The following is a 24675-nucleotide window of genomic DNA, read 5'->3' on the forward strand; positions in this document are numbered from 1 at the left end:
CAGCAGGAGTGAGGTAAAAAGAAAACATTTTTTTTTGTGTTTGCAACGTCGCCTTTTTTCACTGCGCAGAATGATAGCAGTAATAATTTGGCGTAATTTCGTGCATGCAGCGTTATAACTAACGACCGTTCTGTTATTAACTTCCCACTGGACGGGCAGGAGCCGCAGCCTCTCAACTTGAAAGGCAATTACTGTCTGCCAGAACTGAGTTACCAGCTGAAAGGTCAGCTGGATGAAATTGCTGGAGGGCAGACAATCACTTCTGATATGCGGCAGAGCATCATTCGCTTGATGCACGCCGATCTTCTGTCGTATGGACCATACGTATAATAATTTTGTTATGCTTACATGGCACGTCTGCAGGGTTTGCACAGTTGAGCCAAGCATACGGTCATATACCAGCTGGCAAACGTGTGGTAAAGATTTCAGAGTATCAAGACCGATATAATGTGTGCCAAACCCGGACAAAAAAGATAAGCCACTGATCAAATAAAGGGATCTGTTTTAACAACAAATGCATACTTAGTTGCTGCGAATGATAGTCTTAGTTTCTTTAATTAGTTTTTAAATATTTTATTTCACGACATCCGCACTCGTTGCATTAAATTTTCCACAAATGCAACTTATTTATCTTAGTTAACATTGTCATGAATAACTACTTTCTCTTCCTGTTTTTCTGTTTCACCAGGGACTTTACACAGTTTTTAAAAATACCCTTTTTGAGTTAGAAGAACGTTTTTGTCGGCCTAGCATTGTCCATGTTATATTACAAAATAACACAGCAAAGACGTGATAACTTGCAGAATGGTTAACTGATATTGAAAACTTTTTACTGTTACTATCAGGCTCCTTAATCATTCACTGCCGCGTTGGCTGTCGTAGGTAATGTCCATATCAGTTTTTAGAACTTTGAAAACGCGGTTGCCCTCGGTGCTGCGGCCCAACGAATTTTCGCTGCTCAGACGAGTTACGTGCACCGAAGAGGCTGCTTTTCCGCGAGCTTCTTGAAAGCGCATGTGTTTTAGCGCCATGTAGCGAAGATTTGTTGGGCCGCAGCGCAGAGGGTACCCCCATTTTCGACATTCTAAAAACTGATATTAGTTAACTGGCCTGCTAGTTAGCGGACCTTAGCCACATGCAGTCTGATGTACGTACAACACTGTTCACAATGCTGTGCTGAAAAAGGCGCTCTTCTCAATCAAAAAACCTATTTTTTATAACTGTGCACAGTATTAGATGTAAACGATACACGCAGAGAACTAGGAGGGAAAGTTGATGTTTCTTTATAATATATACCGCTGCGTATACAAATAAATCAGAATAATAACACTCTGTAAATGGTGCATTTTAAATCTTTTGAGCTTGTGCGATGCTCATAGAGTTACTAGTATGGGGCAAGATTTTGAGTGCTTTACTTCTCTGTCTCTGTATTGTCACTAGAAAACTGCATGCAACATTCTCAATAACTGTGCTCCGCGTATGTACTTATTCTGACACACCAGGTACCCAGTGAGCATGTATGCCGGGGCGCAAAAGCGCCTCGTTTTTAAATACCCTGCTCTTCAGGACAAGACCGGAACTGGTTAAGTAACTCTTGGAAAGTAAAAGCTTGGAATATTTCAGAATTTCAAGCAATTTTTGTTGTAAACCACTTTCTCTGATTAGATTTCATGTCCGTTTTTCCTGTGGGATTTGGGAGGCCTGTTCTTATCGGGAGAGATGCGATTTTTCCTTTTTCTTATATCGCCAGGGGTCCTGGCACATGGCTCTGAAGAGCCGCACGAAAAATGAAATACGAAAAATTGTCCGCCTTGAAGGAGAAGAGGCTAAGAGAATGAAGGTAAAAAGCAGACGACTCGCCAGCAGCAAGGGAGCGAGGAGGTCATTATCAAGAGTGGTGAGAAATGGCTCTGTTCCCGTTCAGTAGAAGCATAGTATGCCTTACTTGACTTCAAACCGTTGATGGACAGAAAAGCGAATAAGCTGCAGTCAATTTTTGGTTTTCGTGGCGGCTCTTCAGAGTAGTACATCGAACGTGGTGATTTGACTGAGTACCTCGTTTCAGAGATACTTTCGGCTTTTTACCTGCTATATTGCACTGCCATGAAAAGAAGGACGTCCCGCTAAACGACGGGGAAGACGATGTGACAGTCCATGCCCGTATCGAATACACGAAGAAAGAAATAAAAAAAGGAAAAGCACAGAACGCAGAATACCTGCGGGACGCCATGCACCGGATATATACGGAGCGAAGGAAATGAATAAAAACTACCAACGCCACTGGGCAAGAGGCAATTGGAGAGTACTCGGCATTAGGAGATGCTGAAGAGGTATGCAACATTTTATCCACATCTTCAAAGCGAATGTTAAAGCATTTCGTTTCAATTCAGTTGAAATTAACCAGTATCAAGATTCGAATGTAACTTAACTATTACCTCGTGCAGTGTAACGATCCGAAGCGAACAGGTTATGTGATACTTAGGTTGACACCCTTATAATTTTGAGCTGCACAAAGGAGTTCATGCGGCTGACCGAGCAATACGCGGAAAAAATATTTTGAAATTTTTGAATAGAAGCCCTGTACCGCAAAGCCCTGAAGAGCAGGAGTGCTTCGGGCGTTGTTCAGGATTATAAGATAGCTTGCGTGAGTGCGCTGAAAGAAGATTTTAAAAAATGTAAGTGCCGCATTTTCTCGACTGAAATGCAACTGATCCACAATTCATATTTTTATTGACTGTTAAATCCTGCATTCCAGACGGCTTCGCCAGCACGGTGTTGAAATTGATCCCATTCCTAGTTAAGGAGAATCCGAAGCGGCTGTTCTGTCAGGTAAAGTTGGGTGTTGCTTTCGAAGCTTAGGATCATGCTAACAGCTATTTTTCTCTTTCATTCCGGTGCAGGGCCACAACTGTCGCTATCCGTCCGTATACGAGTGCAACCCGTTCGCATTCGAGCCCTGTGCTGCTGCAGTAGAACGGTTCTGAGTGCAGGGGGCTGACTTCGTCGCTACCATCTCTTGTGTGCTGGACATGTGCTGGGTCTTTGACATACATAATAGAAGCGACCTGAGACAGACATTTGCGGTGTTAGAGGATGCAATTTTTCTCCCCGCATCACTGACGCTCATGGTCGTGGCCACTTGGCTAATCACCACTTTCAAAGACCAGCCATGAGATCGTGTCCATATTACTCTGAGCATCACAGTAAATAAAACCTATGGATATTCTTTTCGACACGATGCATCATATTTTATTGCCGTCCTACTTTGGACAACACGCGCGACTTTTGATAAACTGTTGATAAACTAAATTAAACGCAGCTGGTCATCGCGCCAAAATAGAGCATGACATCAGACGCGAAGACAGCCGCGGCCGCATATTCAGTTGCCGGCGGAATTTCCAGAAGCCTATAAAAAAAAAAGGAGGCAAATGTGGTGCCTCCCCGTGTACAGAGCCTGTGGTTATGCAGCGCCGAAGAGCCGAGGTGGCCTTGAAAACAACCCGACAAGCCGGCCTGAACAGCGTTCTTTCACAGCGTGGGTGCGTTCAGATAATAGGGGACTCCTGCGGACAGCTGCGGGCATGGCTAGAAAAAGGAGACCGAAGAAAATCAATTTTGTTCGAACATTTCACTTTTTTTTGCCATCACGTGACCGAAGCTGTATTTTGGCGGTATTGGAAGCCAAAGCCGAAGCCAAAGGTAAATTTTTCCGCCTTCATGGCCGCTGTGTACGTCCGGCACATTTCGACGTTTGCACAGTCTTCGTTCTAGTCCTATCGTGTCCCTCTGCGTCGAACGTGTTCAGGTCGGGATCCTTGCAGACGCATTCGTCTGCGTTGCAACGATGTGGCGCGGGCAACTCCATGAGCTCACCAGCGAGCACGCGAGAAGAGTGGAGAGTTCTTCCATCTTGGCCACGCGTCCGCACATGTAAGTCATCAAGATGTGCATGCACGTGAGTGTGCATGTGTCTAAAGTCATAAATATACGACCCTTTCAGCGCAGAAATTAATGCACCGACCTTACTTGCTGCCGCAACCAGGGAGTGAGAAAACGTGAGTACCACGTCGCGTTTATTTGGCGTCACGTACGCTAGCAGTCAGCCACGGTTTTTTTTTTTAAGTATTGTGAAGTTAGTTTTTTCTTTGGTTTGTACAGTTAGTTTTACAATTAGGCGAAATGCGACCGCTGTGGCCGGTTTCTAACCTCCGTCTTTCGGGTCAGCAGCCGAGCTCGTTCGGTCGAAAATTCGCCAGCGTCGTAGTTGTCGGCACCGCGCACCGGAAAAAATCGTATCATGCCAACCGTTTACCGCACAATGTTCCGGATGGTGTACGATTCAGCGTTTCGTGCAGCATAGATATGCTATTTAAGCTAGAGCCTAGCTCTCGGCAGGGATTTCAACCGGAGACCTATAATAGGGGGCTCACCAAAACAAGTGAGACTCTTACTGCGTCATTTCCTTTCTGAAAAAAAAAAATTTGGATTTGTCCAACAGGTCAGGCGTCGCGTCCAACGGGCGATGCGCGTTCCGTGGACTCCCTGGCAGCGGTGCAATCGACTGTCGCGTTGCACTCGATAAGGTGAAGCTTAAGCGTCCTCAAAATTTTTGTTGTAAGGAAGCTGTTCGCCTCGAACGTAGCGATTACAGTACGGCAGGCTGGGTACACTTTTCGGGCGGTCGAGAGGATCCACGCAGGGGTTTCCTTTTTTAATGTTTGTATGCTCAACTCGGGACTGTCTTATTTCGACTTCAGCCAATTTAGTGGCAAAGGATAGCAAAATTTCACCGAGTAAGACCTCCCCTGCGCTCCCGACTATGCGACATTGCTGCTCTGCGCATGTAAGTAGGAATAGGCAAAGCACTCTTGTTGAGTCTTCCTCGCTCGTCTTCCCCCGAGAAGCTCTGTATGTTGTTTCAAAAAACAGTGCTTTTGGATATGCTATTGACCGCGAACATGAAAGTGTAAGAGTGAACAGAATTGCAAATTCGTCAAATAAATGGGAAGCTTAATGCGTAATTGTTAGCTGGCCACTTTAAAGAACAAATGCAAGAAAAATATTTGCTTCGGTGAAATGTCGGGAAAGAGGCGCAAGCCGTCAAAATTGAGCCAGTAATATGACGGTCCACAAAAGGCAAAAAATATGCGGCACAAGGTTTATTTCTGAGCTAGTTGGGGGTTCATGATCCAGAGAAGCTACAGCTGACAAATAAACGCCACACAATAGAGAATACACGTATGCAAGGCTGACTAACAACTGAGCTTTACTGATGCAAAAAGAGGCATATATATTGTGTAATGCGGGAGAGGACGGTAACAAAGGGGGAAGCTGTGGTGTTTAAAGGTGAGTGATCAGAAGTAGTCGCGTCACAGGGTAAAATAGGAAAAAAGAAATGTAAAATAACTAAAATCTGGAGGTTTAAGGGGCCGCTCTGGAAAACCAAGCCGAATTAAACAAAAAAAAATTACCGACGATTACGTTACTTCCTAATGCGAAATTTGAGCGCAGCAAATAAGCTGTTTCACCTTTTCGATAGATTGAGGCAAAGAAATCGAGCAACACATGTATGCGCTATCCCAGAATTTTTTTTCATTTTTCACACGTATTCCTTTAACAAAGACTCCACTAACAGTTCTCGCAACTTTCTTTCGTCAAATACAATTTTCGACTAGTGTCTACTGAGATATGTGACACAGTTAATGCGTAATTTCCTTTCCTCAAATACAATTTTCATTTTCTTCATTACGGCCTCTCTTTCTTCTTTCACGCCTACGTGAAATAACCGGCGCGTCGGCAACTGAAGAGCACCCTATCCGCCACACAAGAACAGGGGGGGGGACCCTTTCCTCCTCTTTCTGCATGGCGGCGACGGTGTTCTATGCAGTCACGTTATCTTGACTCTCTAGCGGCGTCAGCGGCATCCAGCGGTATCAGTCGGTCGCTGCTAGCGCTGGGGGGATGAAAGGGGGGCGGAGCTGGTTACGAGGCCGACGACAACGCCGACGACGACGCGAAACCCAGGAACGGACGCCAAAGAGCTGCGCTCTAAAAAAACTAAGAAACAAACAACGAAGTAAGTTGAAACAAGAGAACATTGAAAGAAAGTTGCAAGCATGTGATCACAGTTCAGGCTTGTTAATTGAAGGATGGCCTAGACCTAAAAATGATAAAATTGACCAAGATATTTGAATTCTTTATCGGAAAGCGCAACGGACGCAGTGCTAATGCAAGTCTACTTGAGGTCACCAATCGCCACTGCCTCTAAGACGAGTAAGAACAGACTGCATCCGCTTGGTTGACAGTGCTTACAATGCTGAGGCGGGCTTCTCCCCGAAGCATTATTTACTTACATAACATGTTCCATCGCGCGATCATTAAAACATCTACCGGTCTGTGTAATGTACATCGTTGCGTACAACAAAGGAAACATGTACACCCACCCCGCTGGCCTGACACGTCGTGTACGGCTTTTCATGTCACGCGTCACATTTTTGCGCCTCTTCATCACTGTTCACTTTCGCACACATCAATATAGCTTTTCTAGGTGCGGAAAAGAGCACTGGCAAGCCAATCCTTGTGGCAATCTTTTTGAGGTTGTGTGCAAGCCCAAGCCTGGTTTCGATTTCGTATGGCTCAGGCCCATGTGCTTTGCACTAACATTGTACAGTACGTAAGTACAGGTGTTATGAACTGAAGGCTTTAACGTTCGTGTAGGTGGAGTTCCAAGTGTGTTCTCACCTAGCAAGAAAGTGGATGGTGAAAAATTCTCCATAATGTTGATTTTTTTTGTGGTGTACAAAAATGAAGTAACACAGCACTGCAACATCAAACAAAGCGAACTCGCTGAATGGTGGCACTGATGTAGAGAAAGGCCCTTGTGCAGCCGTTTCGCTACCGATAGTGAACCAAGCATATACAGGTGACCTTGAATGGGGCAAGTGCACCAAAAGTAATCCTCTGATTGCCATTTGATGCTCATTTTATTACGTAATCTGGCTCGTAACTGCCTCGGTTCTGGCGGCCTATAGTCGGGTATAAATCTAGAACGAGGCGGCAAATGCCCGTCAAAGGATGCCGTCCAACCAATGTCATCAATCGATTCTTCCCATGTTATGGTTTGGTTTGGTTTATTTGGGTTTAACGTCCCAAAGCGACTGAGGCTATGAGAGACGCCGTAGTGAAGGGCTCCGGAAATTCGACCACCTGGGGTTCTTTAACGTGCACTGACATCGCACACCACACGGACCTCTAGAATTTTGCCTTCAAGAAATTCAGCCTCCGCGGCCAGGATCGAACCCGCGTCTTTCGGGTCAGCAGCCGAGCGCCGTAACGACTGAGCCACTGCGGCGGAGCCCATGTCCTGGTTAATCTCCTTAGACCTGCTAGTGTGACTTTGCCATGGGGTGGAGATGAAAGGGTGAGAAATCAGGGTTTAATCAGGTTTACCGTGACATCAGCTGAAGCAGTGAATGCCATTGGCTGAAGGGCCTTTTTTGAGCGGCATCTTTCGCGGTGTTTTGGATTTGTATCTGAATATAGCATGCTCTGATGGCAGTCATGTCATTTGTGCCTCTTCATGGCACGCATGCTCACGCAACATATTAATTACAATGCAGGGAGACCCCGATTTAGCTGTCCTCTTAAATGATCAATTTAATTTATACGTAGCTGTAGCAAGGAGCTTGTGGTAAAGGGGCATCTGAAAAAGCTCTTCTCGAGGCGGTGCCATTATTATGTTATGCAGCCCTAGTTAAGCTAATGCTGCACGCATTTAGCAGCCTCAGAGCATGTTCATCTACCTATAGCAGTTGATGTCACTGCATGATGGAACCTTAATTTGACAACATTTTGGCACAGCTACCTATCTGCATTACTTTTTCAGGAAACTGGAATGGTGAGAACTTAATTTTTTTTTCTGCCGGTTTATTTTTTCCTTGCTTCTATGTGCAAACTTCTATACTTGAGCACAGGGGGCAAATACTGTTTCATGAATTTTTTAACTGAAAAACATTAGTCCTTTCACGTTACTGTATAACGAAATGTCTCGTCTTTCACACCACGTTATGTGTTGTCTAAACGTATTAAGAGTGTGTGTATTTTTTTGCTGCCCAGGTCTGTCCTGGTGTCTGGTCCTCCTGGATAAGGAAACGGTGGACTGACTTTTGAGCAGTTTCGCTGTAACCTGATTTAAAATAAAGGCCATGTGTGGTATGTTTTCTACTGAGTTGTGAAAGGTCTTGTTCTGTTCTTTCACTGTGCTTAAACCAAGACACCAAACTTCGACACATTACACGTTCCGGTTTCTTGTGTACACATTGCACCATTACTTTGCATGATCAGAAAAGACACCCATTGCATTCTGGAGAGAAATATTGACTCATTGTTGCCCCGAGGCGAGTATTATTATCCATACCATATTGATGGAGAACGAAGTTGCACTAAGGCAGCGTAATGCATACCTTGATATTTTCAGCACAATGTTACGCTTTAAAAGAATACCTTTATGCTTGCAAATGCAGCGTAACTTTATCTTATAGGAAGTCAACTATGCGCTGTTTGGCCAAGTGTAACGTTGTGCCCTTTAAAGAATATCAAATAGGCTTCTCAAAAAGCCGTAACATCATTCTTTAAAGAAGTAACTTTAGACTAGAGAGAGTGTAACGTTTATACTGTTTGTCACAGACTAAAACCGTAGTCTTCAGCAAATAGAGTAATATTACCCTCAAAAAGATGTCAGCTCAGCGACAAGGGATTTGCCCCCGAAAAAGGCTAAGATCACACCCTTTTTTGAGAGTGCAGGAAGCGTATAAAAACTATGCAAAGAATTTCGAACTCACAAACTGAATCTTCTGATTAATTAGAGAAATTTTGTGGCTGACACAAAGACAAAGAATAAAAGCAGAAAAATAGATGTGAATTTATTTCATTGGCCATTTTCTTTCTCCACATGAGAGCCTAGACAATGCAAGGTACCAGATCGTAAGAGCACTGATGTTACCACGGGTACCCTGATCGGTACCCGTCGACAGTATTTCTAAAGTCTAACTCGGCGTGAGTTTTTTTTTTCTTTGGAATCGCGATGGCTAACTCCGCGGCAACATAAAAAGGGCCACCTGAACCTGATCAGGTGAAAAAAGAAAGCAGTGAAGTGAGAACACTCCAAGCAAGCACATGCACGCATGCACCGCCGCCGGCTTGAAACGATTTTACTCGACCTGATGGCAAGGACTTGAAAACATGTTTTTGCGAAAGCATACGCGATATATATAGTTGCAAATGAACCACGGAAAAAAAGACTTGACAGCAACAAAATTTCGAGGAGTCACTTGAGCTCCACCTCAAGGATATCACGCGATGGCTTTAATGATATTAATCCACAAGGAATAGGTCATTCTCAACTTAACATTCATATGTCCATGGAAGTGCTCATACCGCTCCTTGCTCAAGCGTGCAGCAGTGCCCTGCGATGGAAGGTGTTGCCTCGAGTGGGTATTGTGCGACCCAAGTAGCTCTTCCCAAGCAACCTTTGAGATCAACTATTAATTTACCTGCCACCCAGCAGTGTGGTTACTTTTCTCACAAGCTGGTGGGTAGGTTGTGATGACCCCACTAGGTCACGTGACCAAGGTGCTTTTCCGGAGCTGGCTGCCTCGGCCACACTACGGCGCCCTATTTATCGCCCACAACACCGACAGCGCCGACGCCGGATTTTCTGCGCAACGGGACCTTTAACGCTGTCGCGTTAAAAATGGTAAATACCGCAAAAAGGCGACAAGTTGATGCAACACGTTGACATGCAACGTGCTGTGATGTACGCTTTGTGACCGCCCCTCAGGCAATCGTTTAAGCACAGCGGGTGGTTTGTCAGATATGCATGGTGTTTCACCTGAGATTTTACCCATTTGTTTTATTATAAATAGCCTGTTTGAGTAACAAGAGCGTTTTTTTGGCATAGCATTGTATGTGGTGTAGCACATCTGAATGCAGCTGGTACGTGCTAACTAGCAGGCTGGATAACTTATGTTGTTAACTTTAACTGCTGTTGTTAGCCTACTTAAATATTGACTGAAGTGTAGCCCACAGCAAGTGATATCCATATCAGTTTTTGGAATTTCGAAAACGCGGTTATCTTCGGCGCTGTGGCCTAACAAATGTCTGCTACATCGCGCCAAAATACATGCGCTCTCTAAAGCCTGCTGGCAAGCGGCCTCTCCAGTGCACGTAACTCGTCGAAATAACCAAAATTTGTTTCGCCACAGTGCTGAGGGTAACCGTGATTGTGAGATTCTAGAAACTGATATGGATGTAACTCACGTTGAGCTACATGTCTCTCAATAATTTAAGATCATAACAGTATTAGTTAAGAAGGTAACTATTCAGTATTAGATAACCAGCCTGCTAGTTACCACGTCTTAGCTGCATCCTGATGTGATACACCGCTGACAATGCCATGTGGAAAAAAGCGCTCTTCTAACTGATAAAGCCTATTTTAAAAAATTGTGTGAAGTCTTAAGGGGAAACACCCTGTATGATTTACCACACAACAACGGAATAGAATAGACAATCTCCCCGGCGCACTTCGCGAACATAGTCTATTGTTCCGTTTTCTATGTACCACTTCCCCATTCGTCACCGTAGGTAGAGGCGCACAAAGTAGAAGGCTGCTAGCGGGAACAGAAAACACTGTCTTTACACCAAACTCTTGGGTCACTTTTTTTTAAACTTTTCTAGTCTCCCAACCCTGTCAGAAATCTGGCCAATGGTCGTTGAAGTGGAAACCACCATCTTGGTGGATTATGGTAGTGGGATATGCTGGATGCTGGCATAATGGCAAGCCACTATGCCGGCATAATGGGAAGCAACTATGGCGGCATATGGCAAGCCACTGTGCCGGCATATGGCAAGCCACTGTGCCGGCATATGGCAAGCCACTGTGCCGGCATATGGCAAGCCACTGTGCCGGCATAATGGCAAGCCACTGTGCCGGCATAACAGCAAGCCACTGTGCCGGCATAACGGCAAGCCACTGTGCCGGCATAATGGCAAGCCACTATGCCGGCATAATGGTAAACCACTATGCCAATATAATGGCAAGTTGCATACTGGAATAGTGACAGATTGGCCAGCGCACTTCAGTCATTGGATGTGATTGTTTCCGAGGTGACATGAAGCACACCAGTATGCAGGTTCAGGGCTCACAACAAGTTTATTTTAAATTAATGCAATATAATTCACCCAAGCGCTATCATACGGATGTGGTGGAAGGCAGCACAGCTTCGACATCTGCAGGCGAGGATTCTGTTTTTGCCGCTTTGCCCACTTTTGCTGCCGACCAGCTTCAGTGAAGAAGCTCTGAAGATATTTCCGCGCTGCCCCAACCCTGGTATGAACAGATAGCTCCGCGGCAGGATGCAGCTCAATGTATTTCTGCAAACAATCTGAAAGAGCAATGCAGATAACACAAATTAGGTCTCAACTTCATCTTCTTCAGAAAATGTGGCCTATGAAGTGATCAGCAAACACAGCAAAATTACAGTAAATGGCACCAAAACTTGCAGTGCTCAGCACAAATAAATGTGGCACCATATGATAATGGGAATTGAGTGATATACAGTAAAACTTGTTAATTCGAACTCAAACAGGACCGGGAAAATGTCCGAACTAAGCGAAATTCGAATTATGGCATGGGCGCTAGAATGAGCAGTCATTACACCCCGCAGAGCGGGCACAACCCAAAACAGTCACATCCAAAATTGTTATAGCAAGCTAGGCGCTACTGCACGTAGGTGGCAGGCGATTCTAAGAATTAAAGACTAGACAGAGCTACAAAGGGAAGAGGTGTAAGGTCTTATATTGACAGTCAATGTTCTTGGCCAGTGACCCCTGCGGGTTGGGAACGGGAGGCCAACCTAAATTTGGAGTCAACTTAGAAATATACATATGTTAGGATGGACTAGAAAAGGAAAGAATAATAGTGCCCACAGTAGGACTTCAACTTCCAAGTGTACTTTCTTGCAACTGCCTCAGAGATAGAGATTTCTGGGTGTACCTGCAGTCACTAAAGAACAATCAATCGTTTTTCTCCATACTGTACTTTATAACAATGATACAGAGGTTTTCATACCGCTGACAAATGACATGCACATTGCGAGGGCAATGAGGCAGTCTGCCAGTGTATATTGTCAAGGCTAACAGATGATGGCAAAGTCTGAATAAAACACAAATGACAGAAATAGACATCGATTGAGAAGATTAAGCACAAAGTGACAGTGAAAAAATGCTATCTGTTCATGCTATCTGTTCAACGTGTACGCATCTTTCCATGGAAGCAGTTCACCGGCAGTTATATCCATGGCGACATGGAATAATGTGAGGAAACGTAGTACAGAAGTCCTGCCAAGATTATTGGGGCATACCTAACACTAGGATGTTCATCCATATTCCTAATCCTCGTCTACCTTATCAGTCTTTTCTACACGTGCTACATTTAGGGACACCAAGTTAGAGATCACCACACCAAGGAAAAGGGAACAGAAGGCAATATTGATCCTGAAAACATGTTCCAATTGAGTAACACAGCCCTGAAAAACCAGCAGTGCAGCCAGTGAAAAGCTGCGCTTCCGTAATGATCAAGGTTCAAGCAGGAAACGACCTCAGTCGCTTCCTCACAACTTTCCCCTTCATAACAAGTCGGCTATGGATTCTCCATAGTTGCCTTAACCAAGTCAGGAGGTGCCCATCTAGTGTTTGTGCAAGTCTTTCTTGCACTCATGGAAAATTTTCTCCACAATGCAAGTTAGCATGTGGCTGGAGATGACAAAATCTTAATTAAAGACACAAATTACATGTACAAACGTTAACAATCCTGGTTATGTGCCTGCAACATGCAGATTTGACCTTTCTGCTGCACCAATCACAGCAACTGTGTACGAAATATAACAACGCTGTCACGTGCATCCACAGAACGAGAAATATGAGACACAAGCACTGGCTGTCAACTGAAATTTTATTGATGGAAGGCAGACGCCTTTTAACAGCGAGGAACAGATGGGAAAAGGATGGGAGCAATACAATTGGGGATGATAACAACAGCATTGACGAACGTAAGCGCACGCAAGCAACATAAGAAGATCAATACATATCAAAACACAGCAAAAAACTCAGTTGTTGGCCACTTTTAAAAGGTCAACTCTGCGGCAAAGAGCGATAAAGACGGTGCTAATGCACCTATCACCTTACACGGTACGCTTCCAAGCTGACACGCCATCTTGTCGGCACTCTGACCGAGAATCTTGATCTCTCCCAGCCAAACCACGCATCCTTTGCACTTTCTAATGTGCGCAACCAAGTCTGCGTACTTGACCCTTTAAATCACTTCAGTTCCAAAAAACGTGGATGTCAGTTAAAACACGACACTCAGTTCATCAAGTGTTCCTCATGAGTGGTCTATGCTATTCCCTTGACCTGTGGAAAGCTTCATGTCAGCCAAACTGGCCGGTGCATTGATGAACATTTGAGGGAGCGTGCCCAGAATTGAAGTGATTTAAATGACAAGTACGCGCATTTGGTTGCGCACGTTAAAAAGTGCAAAGGGTGCATGGCTCAGCTGGGAGAAACCAAGAATCTCTATAAAAGTGCCGACGGCATGTCAGTTTGGAAGCATACCATATAAAAAAATATGGCAGTAGGTACATTGGCACCAGTCTTTACCGTTCTTTTCCGCAGAAGTCAACTTTTGAGAAGTGGCCAAAATTTGAATTTTTATTTTTGTCGGTGTTTTGGTATGTATTGATTTTCATGTTGCTTGCTTGCACATTCATCGATGCTGTTATCATCCCCAGTTGTATGCCCCATTTTTTCACCAGCTGTTCCTTGCCTTTATAAGGTGCCCGCCTTCCATCAATAAAATTTCAGCTGCCAGTCAGCGTTTCTGTCTCATATTTCTCCTCTTGTTCTGTGGATTCATGTGTTAAGGCCGTCATATTTCTTAGGTTCAGAATGCACCAACTCGCCCAGAAAAAAGTTTCAGTGGAACAGCAACTGTCCCTCCTGTGCATCTCTGGCAGCCAAAATGCCATCTAATGGCCGCCTCGGCAGTAACCAAGGTGCTCGCCCCATGGCAAGCTGTCCTGTGGGTACTGCAACGGACATGCCAGACAATGTGCGTCTTTTTTCACATCACGGAATGACAGTGCAAGTGACAGTAACTAGCCCAGCATGCCATCATGCAAAAGCTGCGAGACCCAACAGAATAGTTAGCTGTGCTTCCAGGAAAGAAAGCTAATTTTTGAAGCAAAAGCTTCACTACGCTAGGCAAAGTCGGTTTCGTGGTGGCCTCAAGTTCCACCTCCAAAGGACCTTGAGCTTCGAAAGCAAAGGAAAGGCGGATAACTGGCCCCCTGGGACAGTGGACACTTTACTCGCGATTAAAGCTACGAAACCGATGAAGAGCTGCAGCTTTGAAAGCAAAGGGAAGGCACATAACAGGCCCCTTGGGACAGTGGGCACCTTAGTCGTGCTTTAAGCTAAGAAACCAGTGGAGCGGGACTTTGGAAAGCAAAGGAAAGTGCATAACTACTCCCTTGGAATAGTGGACACATCAGTCGTGCTTTAAACTATGTGGCAGTAGTGACAGATATGCGCTGTATGCGTTGGAATTGACAACATTGTGGCAGAAACGCGGCACTGAAGCCATAGGCCGCAGGCGATCATCGTGTTCATTGGTGTTGGCAACGTTTTAGACTCTACTGACTTTAAGGAAAGGAAGTGCGCCTAACTGGCTCCCTGGACGCCTGAATCGCGCTTTGAGGTATGTGGGGTGGTGAGAGCAAGATATGGGCTGCATGCTTTAGCGCTAACAACATTGTGGCAGACACTCGGCACTGCAGCAATAGGTCACGGCGTTCATTGGGTGAGCAAACTCTCGTGATCAACCACTAAATGCTACATCCCAGGGTGGGCACGCTGCCCATCGAGTGTGCGGAATGCCCTGAACGTTTCCAGATGGCAAGCAACGCATAGTTGCCCGATAAGCCACAGCTTTCACTCTCTAACCAGGTTCAGCAGTAGTTGAACCGCAGCTAATTTTTTTATACACCATGGAAAAAGGCAAAGCATGTTAAAGAAGAAATATACCAGCCAAAAAAAAAGACGAAAAACACAAGGAGAGAACAACACAGGACATAGGCTGGACTAACAACTAAATTCTTTATTGAGCACAGACTGCCGGGTAATCTCTATGCATGTTCCAAAGCAAGACAGACACTCAAACATGGTCATGCAAATAATCAAATTATTTTGTCGTTAGCGCTATCGATAGCGAACTGACGCAAGCATCACCGTGTTTAGCTGCTTGAAAGCGCCAACTGTAGCGCTGACGACAAAAGAATGATTATTTGAATGACCATGTTTGAGTGCCTGTCTTGCCATGGCGCATGCATAGAGATTACCTGGCAGTCTGGACTCAATAAAGAATTCAGTTGTTAGTCTAACCTTTCTCCTGTGTTGTTCTCTCGTTGTGTTTTCATCTTTTTTTGGTAGGTACATTTTTTCTTTAACATGCCATACCAACAGGCACACCTTTCTGCCCTGCTCTAGACGAAACAGTCTTAATGAAGTATTACGAAAGGGGTTTAGTACAATATGTAACTTGCAAACTCTTGCTACTAAAATAAACGTGTACATGCTCACTTGTCTATTAAGGGCATCAAGTGTGTTTAGTGGCAGGGCAGCAGCAGCCTTTGCTTCAGCAGTAGACACGGTGGTGTCCTCTGCACATACTGAGGTCAGAAAACGTCCACTTTTGGCATGAAATGCGGTTTGGCCAGCCCAGAAATCATGACCACGAGTCGACAGATAGGCTGCGGAAACCTGGCAGTCCGCTACCGATCAAAGCTAGGACTCCATCATGGCACGGGCTGACCTGCACACAAAAGTTGGGTGCAGTGCTAGAGATTATCACCTCAAGCCCTACATGCATGCGGCAGGTAGCAGCTAGGAACAGCTCTGCTTCATCTCCCATCACAAGGAGTGGCTCAGCAAGGGTGTGCTCAATCCTTTTATCACAACATACAGCAGGAGCGTGCAGAAAAGATTAGCAGTGTTTCTGTGACGCCCGAAGTATCCAGTGCTGCAACCAGTTTCTTTGGGCAAAACAGGTGTAGCCACCAGGATTGAGGAGTTTTCACTGTGCACGGTAGCAGACTTCAAGGTTTCTGCAACTCGCCCATTTTGCAGGATGCGGACAGTACACTTCCATCAAAAAGGAAACAAAGTTGGTCTCTAATGGATAAACAAAACACTAGACCCACCATAGGGTACAGCAACTTCATCTGGAGATGTAAAAGGCAGGGCTGAATCACCATGTGAACAAACAAAACCAATGTCAAAATTGGCCACTAATGGTTCGAGAAAACCCAACACTCACCGCAATGTATATCAGCTTCCGCTGGAGATGTGCCAGCCAGGGCAGAGTCACCATCTAAACAAACAAACAAAACCATTTTGAAAAAATAGTGTACAGCACTTCGCTGCATTTATGGCTAATGAAAACAACAGATTACACAAACAACCTCTGTGGCTTCCAATTAAAACTTCAAATACAAATGTCCCATTGACCTGTGCATTGTCCTGCATCAGTACAGAATGTTTCCTGAACACATAAGAACTGCAGTGCAAGGTTTCAGAAGAAAGTTAATGCCTCGCGCCTGTACCATTACCCTTTTACACAGGATGTTCGCTTCACTGTACCGCACAAAGCTTCAACTGTGCAGACCGGAGCAGGCAGGCATAGGATGATTGGATGTGTGCAGCCTTTCATCATGCTCCATGTACAACAAAATGGCAGCCACTATGATGTTGTTGCATGTTCCAACTCTCATTGAAAGTTTGACTAAACCCCATGTGTTGAGGGGGAAAAAAACAGCAAATAGATGAACTCTCCAAATTAAAGACAAGGAAAAGAGCTGATGGCTTGGGGCCCGCATGTGTCTCTTGTTCAATGCAAGCATGAATGCCTTTATTGCCATATCGGGAAGAAAAGAATTTTGGAAAGGCCGTTAAGTCACATTTTTTTACTTATTCGCCATCATTTCAGTGTGTATGCGCAGCAAATACTCTTACAGACAATGCTGCGCGTCAAAATTATTGCCTGTGCCATTGGCCAAAGACTCCCAGTAGTCACTGCGAAAACATGACACTTCTAGCACACTTTCTGTCACGCAATTCAGATAGCAAGGGCCTCTCTCAAGCTTTCTTTCCACCATACCATACAGTGACTACTAGAGATAAGTCATCTTATCGCCTCTTAAAGATTGGCAATGGCTCCCAAAACACTCTAGTTAGTCACTCGAAATTTATGTTTTTGGCCAACCATGCCCTATAGTATTCTAGGTGAGCAGGGAACCTATGCAGGCCCAAAAAACATCAGTTGTTTCCTTTTTTCTAATTTGGTGAGTGTTCGTTCATTTGCTGTTATACTCCACGGTGCAAAGTGGCTTCATATAGCCATTCAGAAATTAGTTTGTTTTTTTCCAAAGGTAATTGTTACCCAAGTTCCTGTTCTTACTTTCACCTCTCAAAGAACCAGTCCTCTAACAGGACTTGAAATGTTGCCCAATTATCATATTTACTTGATACTAATGCACACCTTTTTCCCAGAAAAGTTGCCTAAATGACCCCTTCACAATCTTCACAGCTGGTCTAAAAATGCTTTGCTTTGCGAGCACAACATCCGCTTATACTGCTTCATAAAATTAGTGAATGCTTTGAGGGATCCACTGCACAAGGGGTAAAGTAAGATTACTAGCCGTAAGGACTGGCCTCAGCTAATTCACCTTCTGTCCTCATATGCCTTAGTCCGAGACAGGACGCTACGTGCGCGCGGCTATGTACATACAGTTTACTTCTTGTGTAAGTGATTGTGCGCAGTGGCCGCTCGCGCGCACTTATTTTCGGACAATGCTTGGGCATTAGCGTGCGAGCGGCGCGAACTTGATTACTTTTGTATTTTGTAAATAGTGTACAAAGCTCTCCCCTGTCCTTTCTTGCTGTCGCTCCCCTCTATACTTCTCCTCACTATCCTCTCCCTTTCCCTTTCGTTTCCGCCGGCTGCAGCTCGGGTGCTTAAGATATTAGATAGCAATTGCCGCGGCCGGCAACACTTTTGCTTCACTTTTTTATTTTTAAATAAACCACTACCACCACCACCACCATATGCCTGTACCTGCAATGTTTTAGGGAGCTGGAAATATAAATTAGCAGTTAAAAATATACCTGTAGTGCCTGTAGCACTTGTCATGGCCGTCAACATCTCTTCAGGAAGCTTTGAGCCTGCAAATATATCAAGCGAAACACAAATGGCAGTTTGCTCTAGTCTGACAAGATATTCGGGAGTATCACAAGTGTTACCTGAGTCCAAAGAGGGAGGCATGATATACTCTGCGATGACCTCACCATGCTGCTGGCCCCTTTGAACGCAGCTGGCTATTCCATCTGTGGTTAATGAAATACATAACAATATACAACGGGGAAAGACAGTACAGTGAAAGCCCCCCCCCCCCCCCCGTTACATAAAAGGTACAACTGTGTCTGCAAATGGCTTCTATTTGATCAGGGTGGATGTTTGGGCGAGTTGGTTGCTCATGATGAAAAACTGTAGCGCTCGAGACGAGGACACAACGAAGACAACACATGCGCTAACTTTCAACTGAATCTTTATTTAATGCACAAACAGTTTTTAAATACTGCGCAAGCATCAAAATATCTTCCCACTAGCCTATCACACTGCAAGTCACTTTTCACATTTTGTGCAAGCCATCAAGAAACATCATCTCCTTCTTTGATAAATATACAGATGGGATGCTTACACACTTATCTTCTAAGTTTTTTATTCGTTTTGCTTCAACAATCTCCCGTGTTAGCTGTTTCCTGCTTCTGCTAATAACCTGGCATTCATCGAACTTCGGCATGCATGCATCTGGGTTGCATTCCTCACAGTGTTCTGAAAGATTACCTTTTTATTTTCTATATTCCTATTGTGCTCCCGTAGCCTCTCGTTTAGGCACCTCCCGGTTTGGCCTACGTACACCTTACCACATGACAGTGGCAAGGAATACACAACACCTTCTGCGCAGTCAACAAATTTCTTGGTGTGGTTCTTTGTACAACCTTTATGTTTGACAGAGTACGGATTTGTCATCTTACATAGTTTTGCCAGTTTATCTGGGGCCGAAAACACTACCTGAACGCCTACTCGTTGACCTATCTTTTTTAGATTATGGGAAATCCTGTGCATGTACGGAATTACCGCTGTTTTCCTACATTTCTCAGGCAGAATTTGACATTTGGATTTATTTTTACGAATCATCCCCTCAGCCACTGACACCAAAATGGCGTTAGGATACCCAGCCTCTTGTAACCGTTTTACCTGTTCCTGAAAACTACTGTTCACCTGGTGCCCACACGACTGCTCCAGAGCCTTTTTGAAGCACGTGTTGACAATGCCTCTTTTTATCAACTTAGAGTGCGCCGAATTGTAATCAAGCAAGGATTTGTTGGCACGAGGGGCATAGCTCCAGCAAGTGTGTTCTTGACCACATACGAGTTTGATATCAAGGAAGCGGATTTCTTTGTTTTCAGGATATTCACAGGTCAGCTCAAGTGGGTCGAGGCATTCATTAAAAACTTCTGTTACATCAGATGATACTTTGTTTAGGTCATCAGAGCTACTGTCGATGAGGATGAGAAAATCGTCCACATATCTGAAAACTCTGGTCACTTTGGAACCAATTAGGCAATCATTGATGATCCTGTCAACACTTGCTAGGTACAAGTTGCTCAAAACCGGTGCTAGGCACGAGCCAATACAAACCCCCTGTTTTTGCAGGTAGGGTTTTCCCTGCCAGCTGATAAAGGTGGACTGGAGATAAAAAGCTAAAAGGCCTAAAAAATTCTGTACAGACACTCCGGTAGCGTTCTGGAAAACTACTACTCCTAAATCGTCTATGCTATCTTCGACGCACTTAAGCAAGCCTGCGTGGGGTAGTGAATAGTAAAGATCTTTAATATCGATAGAGAAGGCTTGAAAGCCCTTGTCAGGTTGTGTGTTAACGAAGCCTATTACTTCTTCCGAATTCTTTATAAGGTACGGATCCTTGATTGTTAACAGGGTTAGTTTCTCTTGTAGAAATAAGGCGATTGACTTGTGCCAAGTGTCATTTTCTGAAATGATTACCCTTAGAGGGACGTCCGGTTTGTGCGTTTTCGCACTGAAAAAGACCTCGAGGTGATTTCGCTTGCTGCTTTCTATCGCTTTCACTACCCCATCAAGACTAGGCTTCTTACACAACTTTTTTGCTTGAGTTTTGAGCCTAGACAGTGACTGGTTTGCCTGACAGTTGAGCTTAGAAATGGCCTCGTTAGCTTTGTCACTGAACATAGATTTCGGAAAAACGGCAAACCCGCCTTCCTTATCCGCCGGCACAACACACAGAGAATGATCCAATAAGTAACCAGCAATCTTTCCCAAGGAAAACTGCGGCTGGGCCTGCTTACATCGATACAGGACGTCTACTCCTTCATGAGCAACCAACTCGCCCAAACATCCACCCTGATCAAGTTCATTTCTAGTTCATCGGGCCCTTTTGTGTGTTTTCCCATCAGTCCTATTCACACTGTGTCGCTCATCGCAACAGCAGTCTGGAGAGCAAGATCCTTGTCGTTCTGCATACGTTCGCATGTAGTTCCGGAGGACGTCAAGCTCCTCTTTGGCGGCTTCTTGCCTTCTGCCGGTCACGGAAAAAGGGTCTGCAAGATACAGAAATCTGAGTTCCATCGACAAGCACGATTCTACCGGAAACAACTAGAAGTTCAGCTACAAGAAGCAGCCCCACCGGATGCAGCCAGACGACAACTTCATCAATACCTTCGCCTTGCAGACCAAACCACCGAGTTCATGTGGCAGCAGCAGCTGAGACATCTCCGATCACGTTTGCCTGCTAGACCGTCAGCACATAAAGGTTCCCTCTACGTTCCCGATCAAGTCGTCCTGCCCAAGAACCTACAGGAAGTGCTGTCACTGGGTCCAAAGTTCGCCGAGGAAACAAAGAAATCGCCGCAAGAGCTGCTAACCTTCGCACGTCAAGTGTCTCGGTTAGCTGCCGAGGACCAGGCGGAGCGGTGCACCGCTGAAGGAGTAGACGTCCTGTATCGATGTAAGCAGGCCCAGCCGCAGTTTTCCTTGTGAAAGATTGCTGGTTACTTATTGGATCATTCTCTGTGTGTTGTGCCGGCGGATAAGGAAGGCGGGTTTGCCGTTTTTCCGAAATCTATGTTCAGTGACAAAGCTAACGAGGCCATTTCTAAGCTCTTCAACTGTCAGGCAAACCAGTCACTGTCTAGGCTCAAAACTCAAGCAAAAAAGTTGTGTAAGAAGCTAAGTCTTGATGGGGTAGTGAAAGCGATAGAAAGCAGCAAGCGAAATCACCTCGAGGTCTTTTTCAGTGCGAAAACGCACAAACCGGACGTCCCTCTAAGGGTAATCATTTCAGAAAATGACACTTGGCACAAGTCAATCGCCTTATTTCTACAAGAGAAACTAAACCTGTTAACAATCAAGGATCCGTACCTTATAAAGAATTCGGAAGAAGTAATAGGCTTCGTTAACACACAACCTGACAAGGGCTTTCAAGCCTTCTCTATCGATATTAAAGATCTTTACGATTCACTACCCCACGCAGGCTTGCTTAAGTGCGTCGAAGATAGCATAGACGATTTAGGAGTAGTAGTTTTCCAGAACGCTACCGGAGTGTCTGTACAGAATTTTTTAGGCCTTTTAGCTTTTTATCTCCAGTCCACCTTTATCAGCTGGCAGGGCAAACCCTACCTGCAAAAACAGGGGGTTTGTATTGGCTCGTGCCTAGCACCGGTTTTGAGCAACTTGTACCTAGCAAGTGTTGACAGGATCATCAATGATTGCCTAATTGGTTCCAATGTGACCAGAGTTTTCAGATATGTGGACGATTTTCTCATCCTCATCGACAGTAGCTCTGATGACCTAAACAAAGTATCATCTGATGTAACAGAAGTTTTTAATGAATGCCTCGACCCACTTCAGCTGACCTGTGAATATCCTGAAAACAAAGAAATCCGCTTCCTTGATATCAAACTCGTATGTGGTCAAGAACACACTTGCTGGAGCTATGCCCCTCGTGCCAACAAATCCTTGCTTGATTACAATTCGGCGCACTCTAAGTTGATAAAAAGAGGCATTGTCAACACGTGCTTCAAAAAGGCTCAGGAGAAGTCGTGTGGGCACCAGGTGAACAGTAGTTTTCAGGAACAGGTAAAACGGTTACAAGAGGCTGGGTATCCTAACGCCATTTTGGTGTCAGTGGCTGAGGGGATGATTCGTAAAAATAAATCCAAATGTCAAATTCTGCCTGAGAAATGTAGGAAAACAGCGGTAATTCCGTACATGCACAGGATTTCCCATAATCTAAAAAAGATAGGTCAACGAGTAGGCGTTCAGGTAGTGTTTTCGGCCCCAGATAAACTGGCAAAACTATGTAAGATGACAAATCCGTACTCTGTGAAACATAAAGGTTGTACAAAGAACCACACCAAGAAATTTGTTGACTGCGCAGAAGGTGTTGTGTATTCCCTGCCACTGTCATGTGGTAAGGTGTACGTAAGCCAAACCGGGAGGTGCCTAAACGAGAGGCTACGGGAGCACAATAGGAATATAGAAAATAAAAAGGTAATCTTTCAGAACCCTGTGAGGAATGCAACCCAGATGCATGCATGCCGAAGTTCGATGAATGCCAGGTTATTAGCAGAAGCAGGAAACAGCTAACACGGGAGATTGTTGAAGCAAAACGAATAAAAAACTTAGAAGATAAGTGTGTAAGCATCCCATCTGTATATTTATCAAAGAAGGAGATGATGTTTCTTTATGGCTTGTACAAAATGTGAAAAGTGACTTGCGGTGTGATAGGCTAGTGGGAAGATATTTTGATGCTTGCGCAGTATTTAAAAACTGTTTGTGCATTAAATAAAGATTCAGTTGAAAGTTAGCGCATGTGTTGTCTTCGTTGTGTCCTCGTCTCGAGCGCTACAGTTTTTCATCATGGGCTTCTATTTATTCCTTCCTAGCTCATAAAAGCTCCTTTTACACTGAAATTGCATCTTTGTCATGAGAATTCAGCAATCTATTGATATAGGCCAACTTCAAGTTGTCCTCAGTGTCTCTTTAAATATGTCACTCTATATATCCGAATGTTTATTTGCACGAAGCAAGATTGAGATCAACTAAGAGGGGAGCATAGTCTGAGCATTCCAAGGAATATTTAAGCAATCATAAGGCCATGAAATTCCACAAATTTGCAGCACTTAACATTTACGCCTGCAGGGCCTCATGAATGCTGTTATGTGCAAACAACTTCTACTTCCTCTTCTCCCAAGGCATGTGTTATTGTGATCATCTCAAGAGGAAACGACCCATTTTTCCATAAGGGGAGGCTTTGTGGCTGTACCCTTGGCCTTCCGCACCCGAAGAGGCCCATATGTGCTAAGAGACACATCTGAGTATAACATGAATTGTGTATGTCATTGAAGTTTTAAGTATTATGCCAAATGGCTTGCAAAAATAAAACCAAAGGAGCTTAGCAATTTTCTCTAGCAGGATGCTAGTAAGCTGCCAATTTAAGTCATCGGCAGCCTGCAATTCTTTTCACAGCCTCCGGTTTTCTTTTTCCTTCCGAGCCAGGAAAAAGTCTAAAATCTAGAATGCACAAAAACAATAATTTTGACAAGAGAAATAATGCCCACCAATATGTTGTCACGAGTGATGCTGCTCGTAAAGTAAAAAAAAATCCTTCAATAAATTTACCATTTTACTCATGCTCCTTGATCATTTCGGTATGAAGGCTAGCTTACGCAGCTTTTTGTCTCTTCAGAGCTGCTTTTCATTGTGGCAAGCTCTGCTATAGAAAATACATTGACTTGAATTGTTGGTAGAGTACAAGCCTACAGAATACAAAGAATACACATCAGGCTGCATGCTCACCCACTTTTCACTTGCCACCCTTTCATCCTCTTCTTCGGTGGTAATGATACGTGGCAGTGGTTCTCGCATCATTTTTATTTTTTTCCTCAAGGAATCAACAGTACCTGAAAAGAGAAGGTTGTCCAGATTTGAATTGGTTGCATTCATGGTTAAAATGTGGCAACTTTCCAGCTTTATTACAAGTATTAGATGAAAACTTTGCGTTACTTTGATGCTGCTGATCAAGCTGCCATCAGCTAAACGTTGCGCTTGCTAAAAGTAAATGTGTCTTAATCAAAACGTCACAATATTACACTATCTGTGTATCTGTACGTCGACCATCGTTACGGCGGTATTGGTTAATGCGGTCGAGAACATGTAAGACACTACACTGTAGGTATTGGTATTGTAGGTGCAGCAAAGAGTGCAGACACAAGCGCATAACTTTACTGCTTGCACTTCGCCTGGTCGTCGTGCTCTAAGCAGCGGACCAATAACTAAACACACTTGAAGGCAGCCGTGTGATCACGGCCGCTAGGCGAACCCGGCTGTAGTGGTACTGCATCGCTACAGCCGTATTAGCCTTGAAGCCTGGCACCGCGCTGGAGTACAGAACCGATCACAATACA

The 24675-nt window shown here is 44.5% G+C and overlaps 1 protein-coding gene across 3 annotated transcripts; it reads right to left on the reverse strand.

Annotated features, from left to right (window-relative positions):
- Positions 1-11207: 11207 nt before the first annotated feature.
- LOC149355775 (uncharacterized) lies at positions 11208-24247 on the reverse strand. 3 transcript variants are annotated; one of them, XM_089577687.1, is made up of 5 exons: positions 24072-24247; positions 18412-18495; positions 18277-18333; positions 16430-16483; positions 11208-11441 (listed from the first exon to the last, which is right to left on the reverse strand). In XM_089577687.1, the coding sequence occupies exons 1-5, from the start codon at positions 24091-24093 to the stop codon at positions 11215-11217; spliced, it is 444 nt and encodes a 147-aa protein (XP_089433813.1). In that variant the 5' UTR covers positions 24094-24247; the 3' UTR covers positions 11208-11214. The 3 variants fall into 3 exon arrangements, 2 of the variants coding, with proteins under 2 accessions (XP_089433813.1, XP_089433814.1); XM_089577688.1 differs by having other exon boundaries at positions 24068-24247; XR_016289752.1 differs by lacking the exon at positions 11208-11441 and adding an exon at positions 15694-15782 and having other exon boundaries at positions 16314-16483.
- Between the last annotated feature and the right edge of the window lie 428 nt (positions 24248-24675).

This window comes from Amblyomma mixtum, chromosome 3 (genome assembly GCF_055824585.1).
Source record: "Amblyomma mixtum isolate Tamu chromosome 3, ASM5582458v1, whole genome shotgun sequence".
Taxonomy (NCBI): Eukaryota; Metazoa; Arthropoda; class Arachnida; order Ixodida; family Ixodidae; genus Amblyomma; species Amblyomma mixtum.

Excerpts from the sequence above, each read along its gene's own strand:
- LOC149355775 (XM_089577687.1), bottom strand. The coding sequence starts at position 24,093 with ATGAAAGGGTGGCAAGTGAAAA. Across the intron at positions 18,496-24,071 it reads GAAAGGGTGGCAAGTGAAAA|ATGGAATAGCCAGCTGCGTT; the intron begins GTGGGTGAGCAT and ends CATTAACCACAG. Across the intron at positions 18,334-18,411 it reads GCCTCCCTCTTTGGACTCAG|GCTCAAAGCTTCCTGAAGAG; the intron begins GTAACACTTGTG and ends ATATATTTGCAG.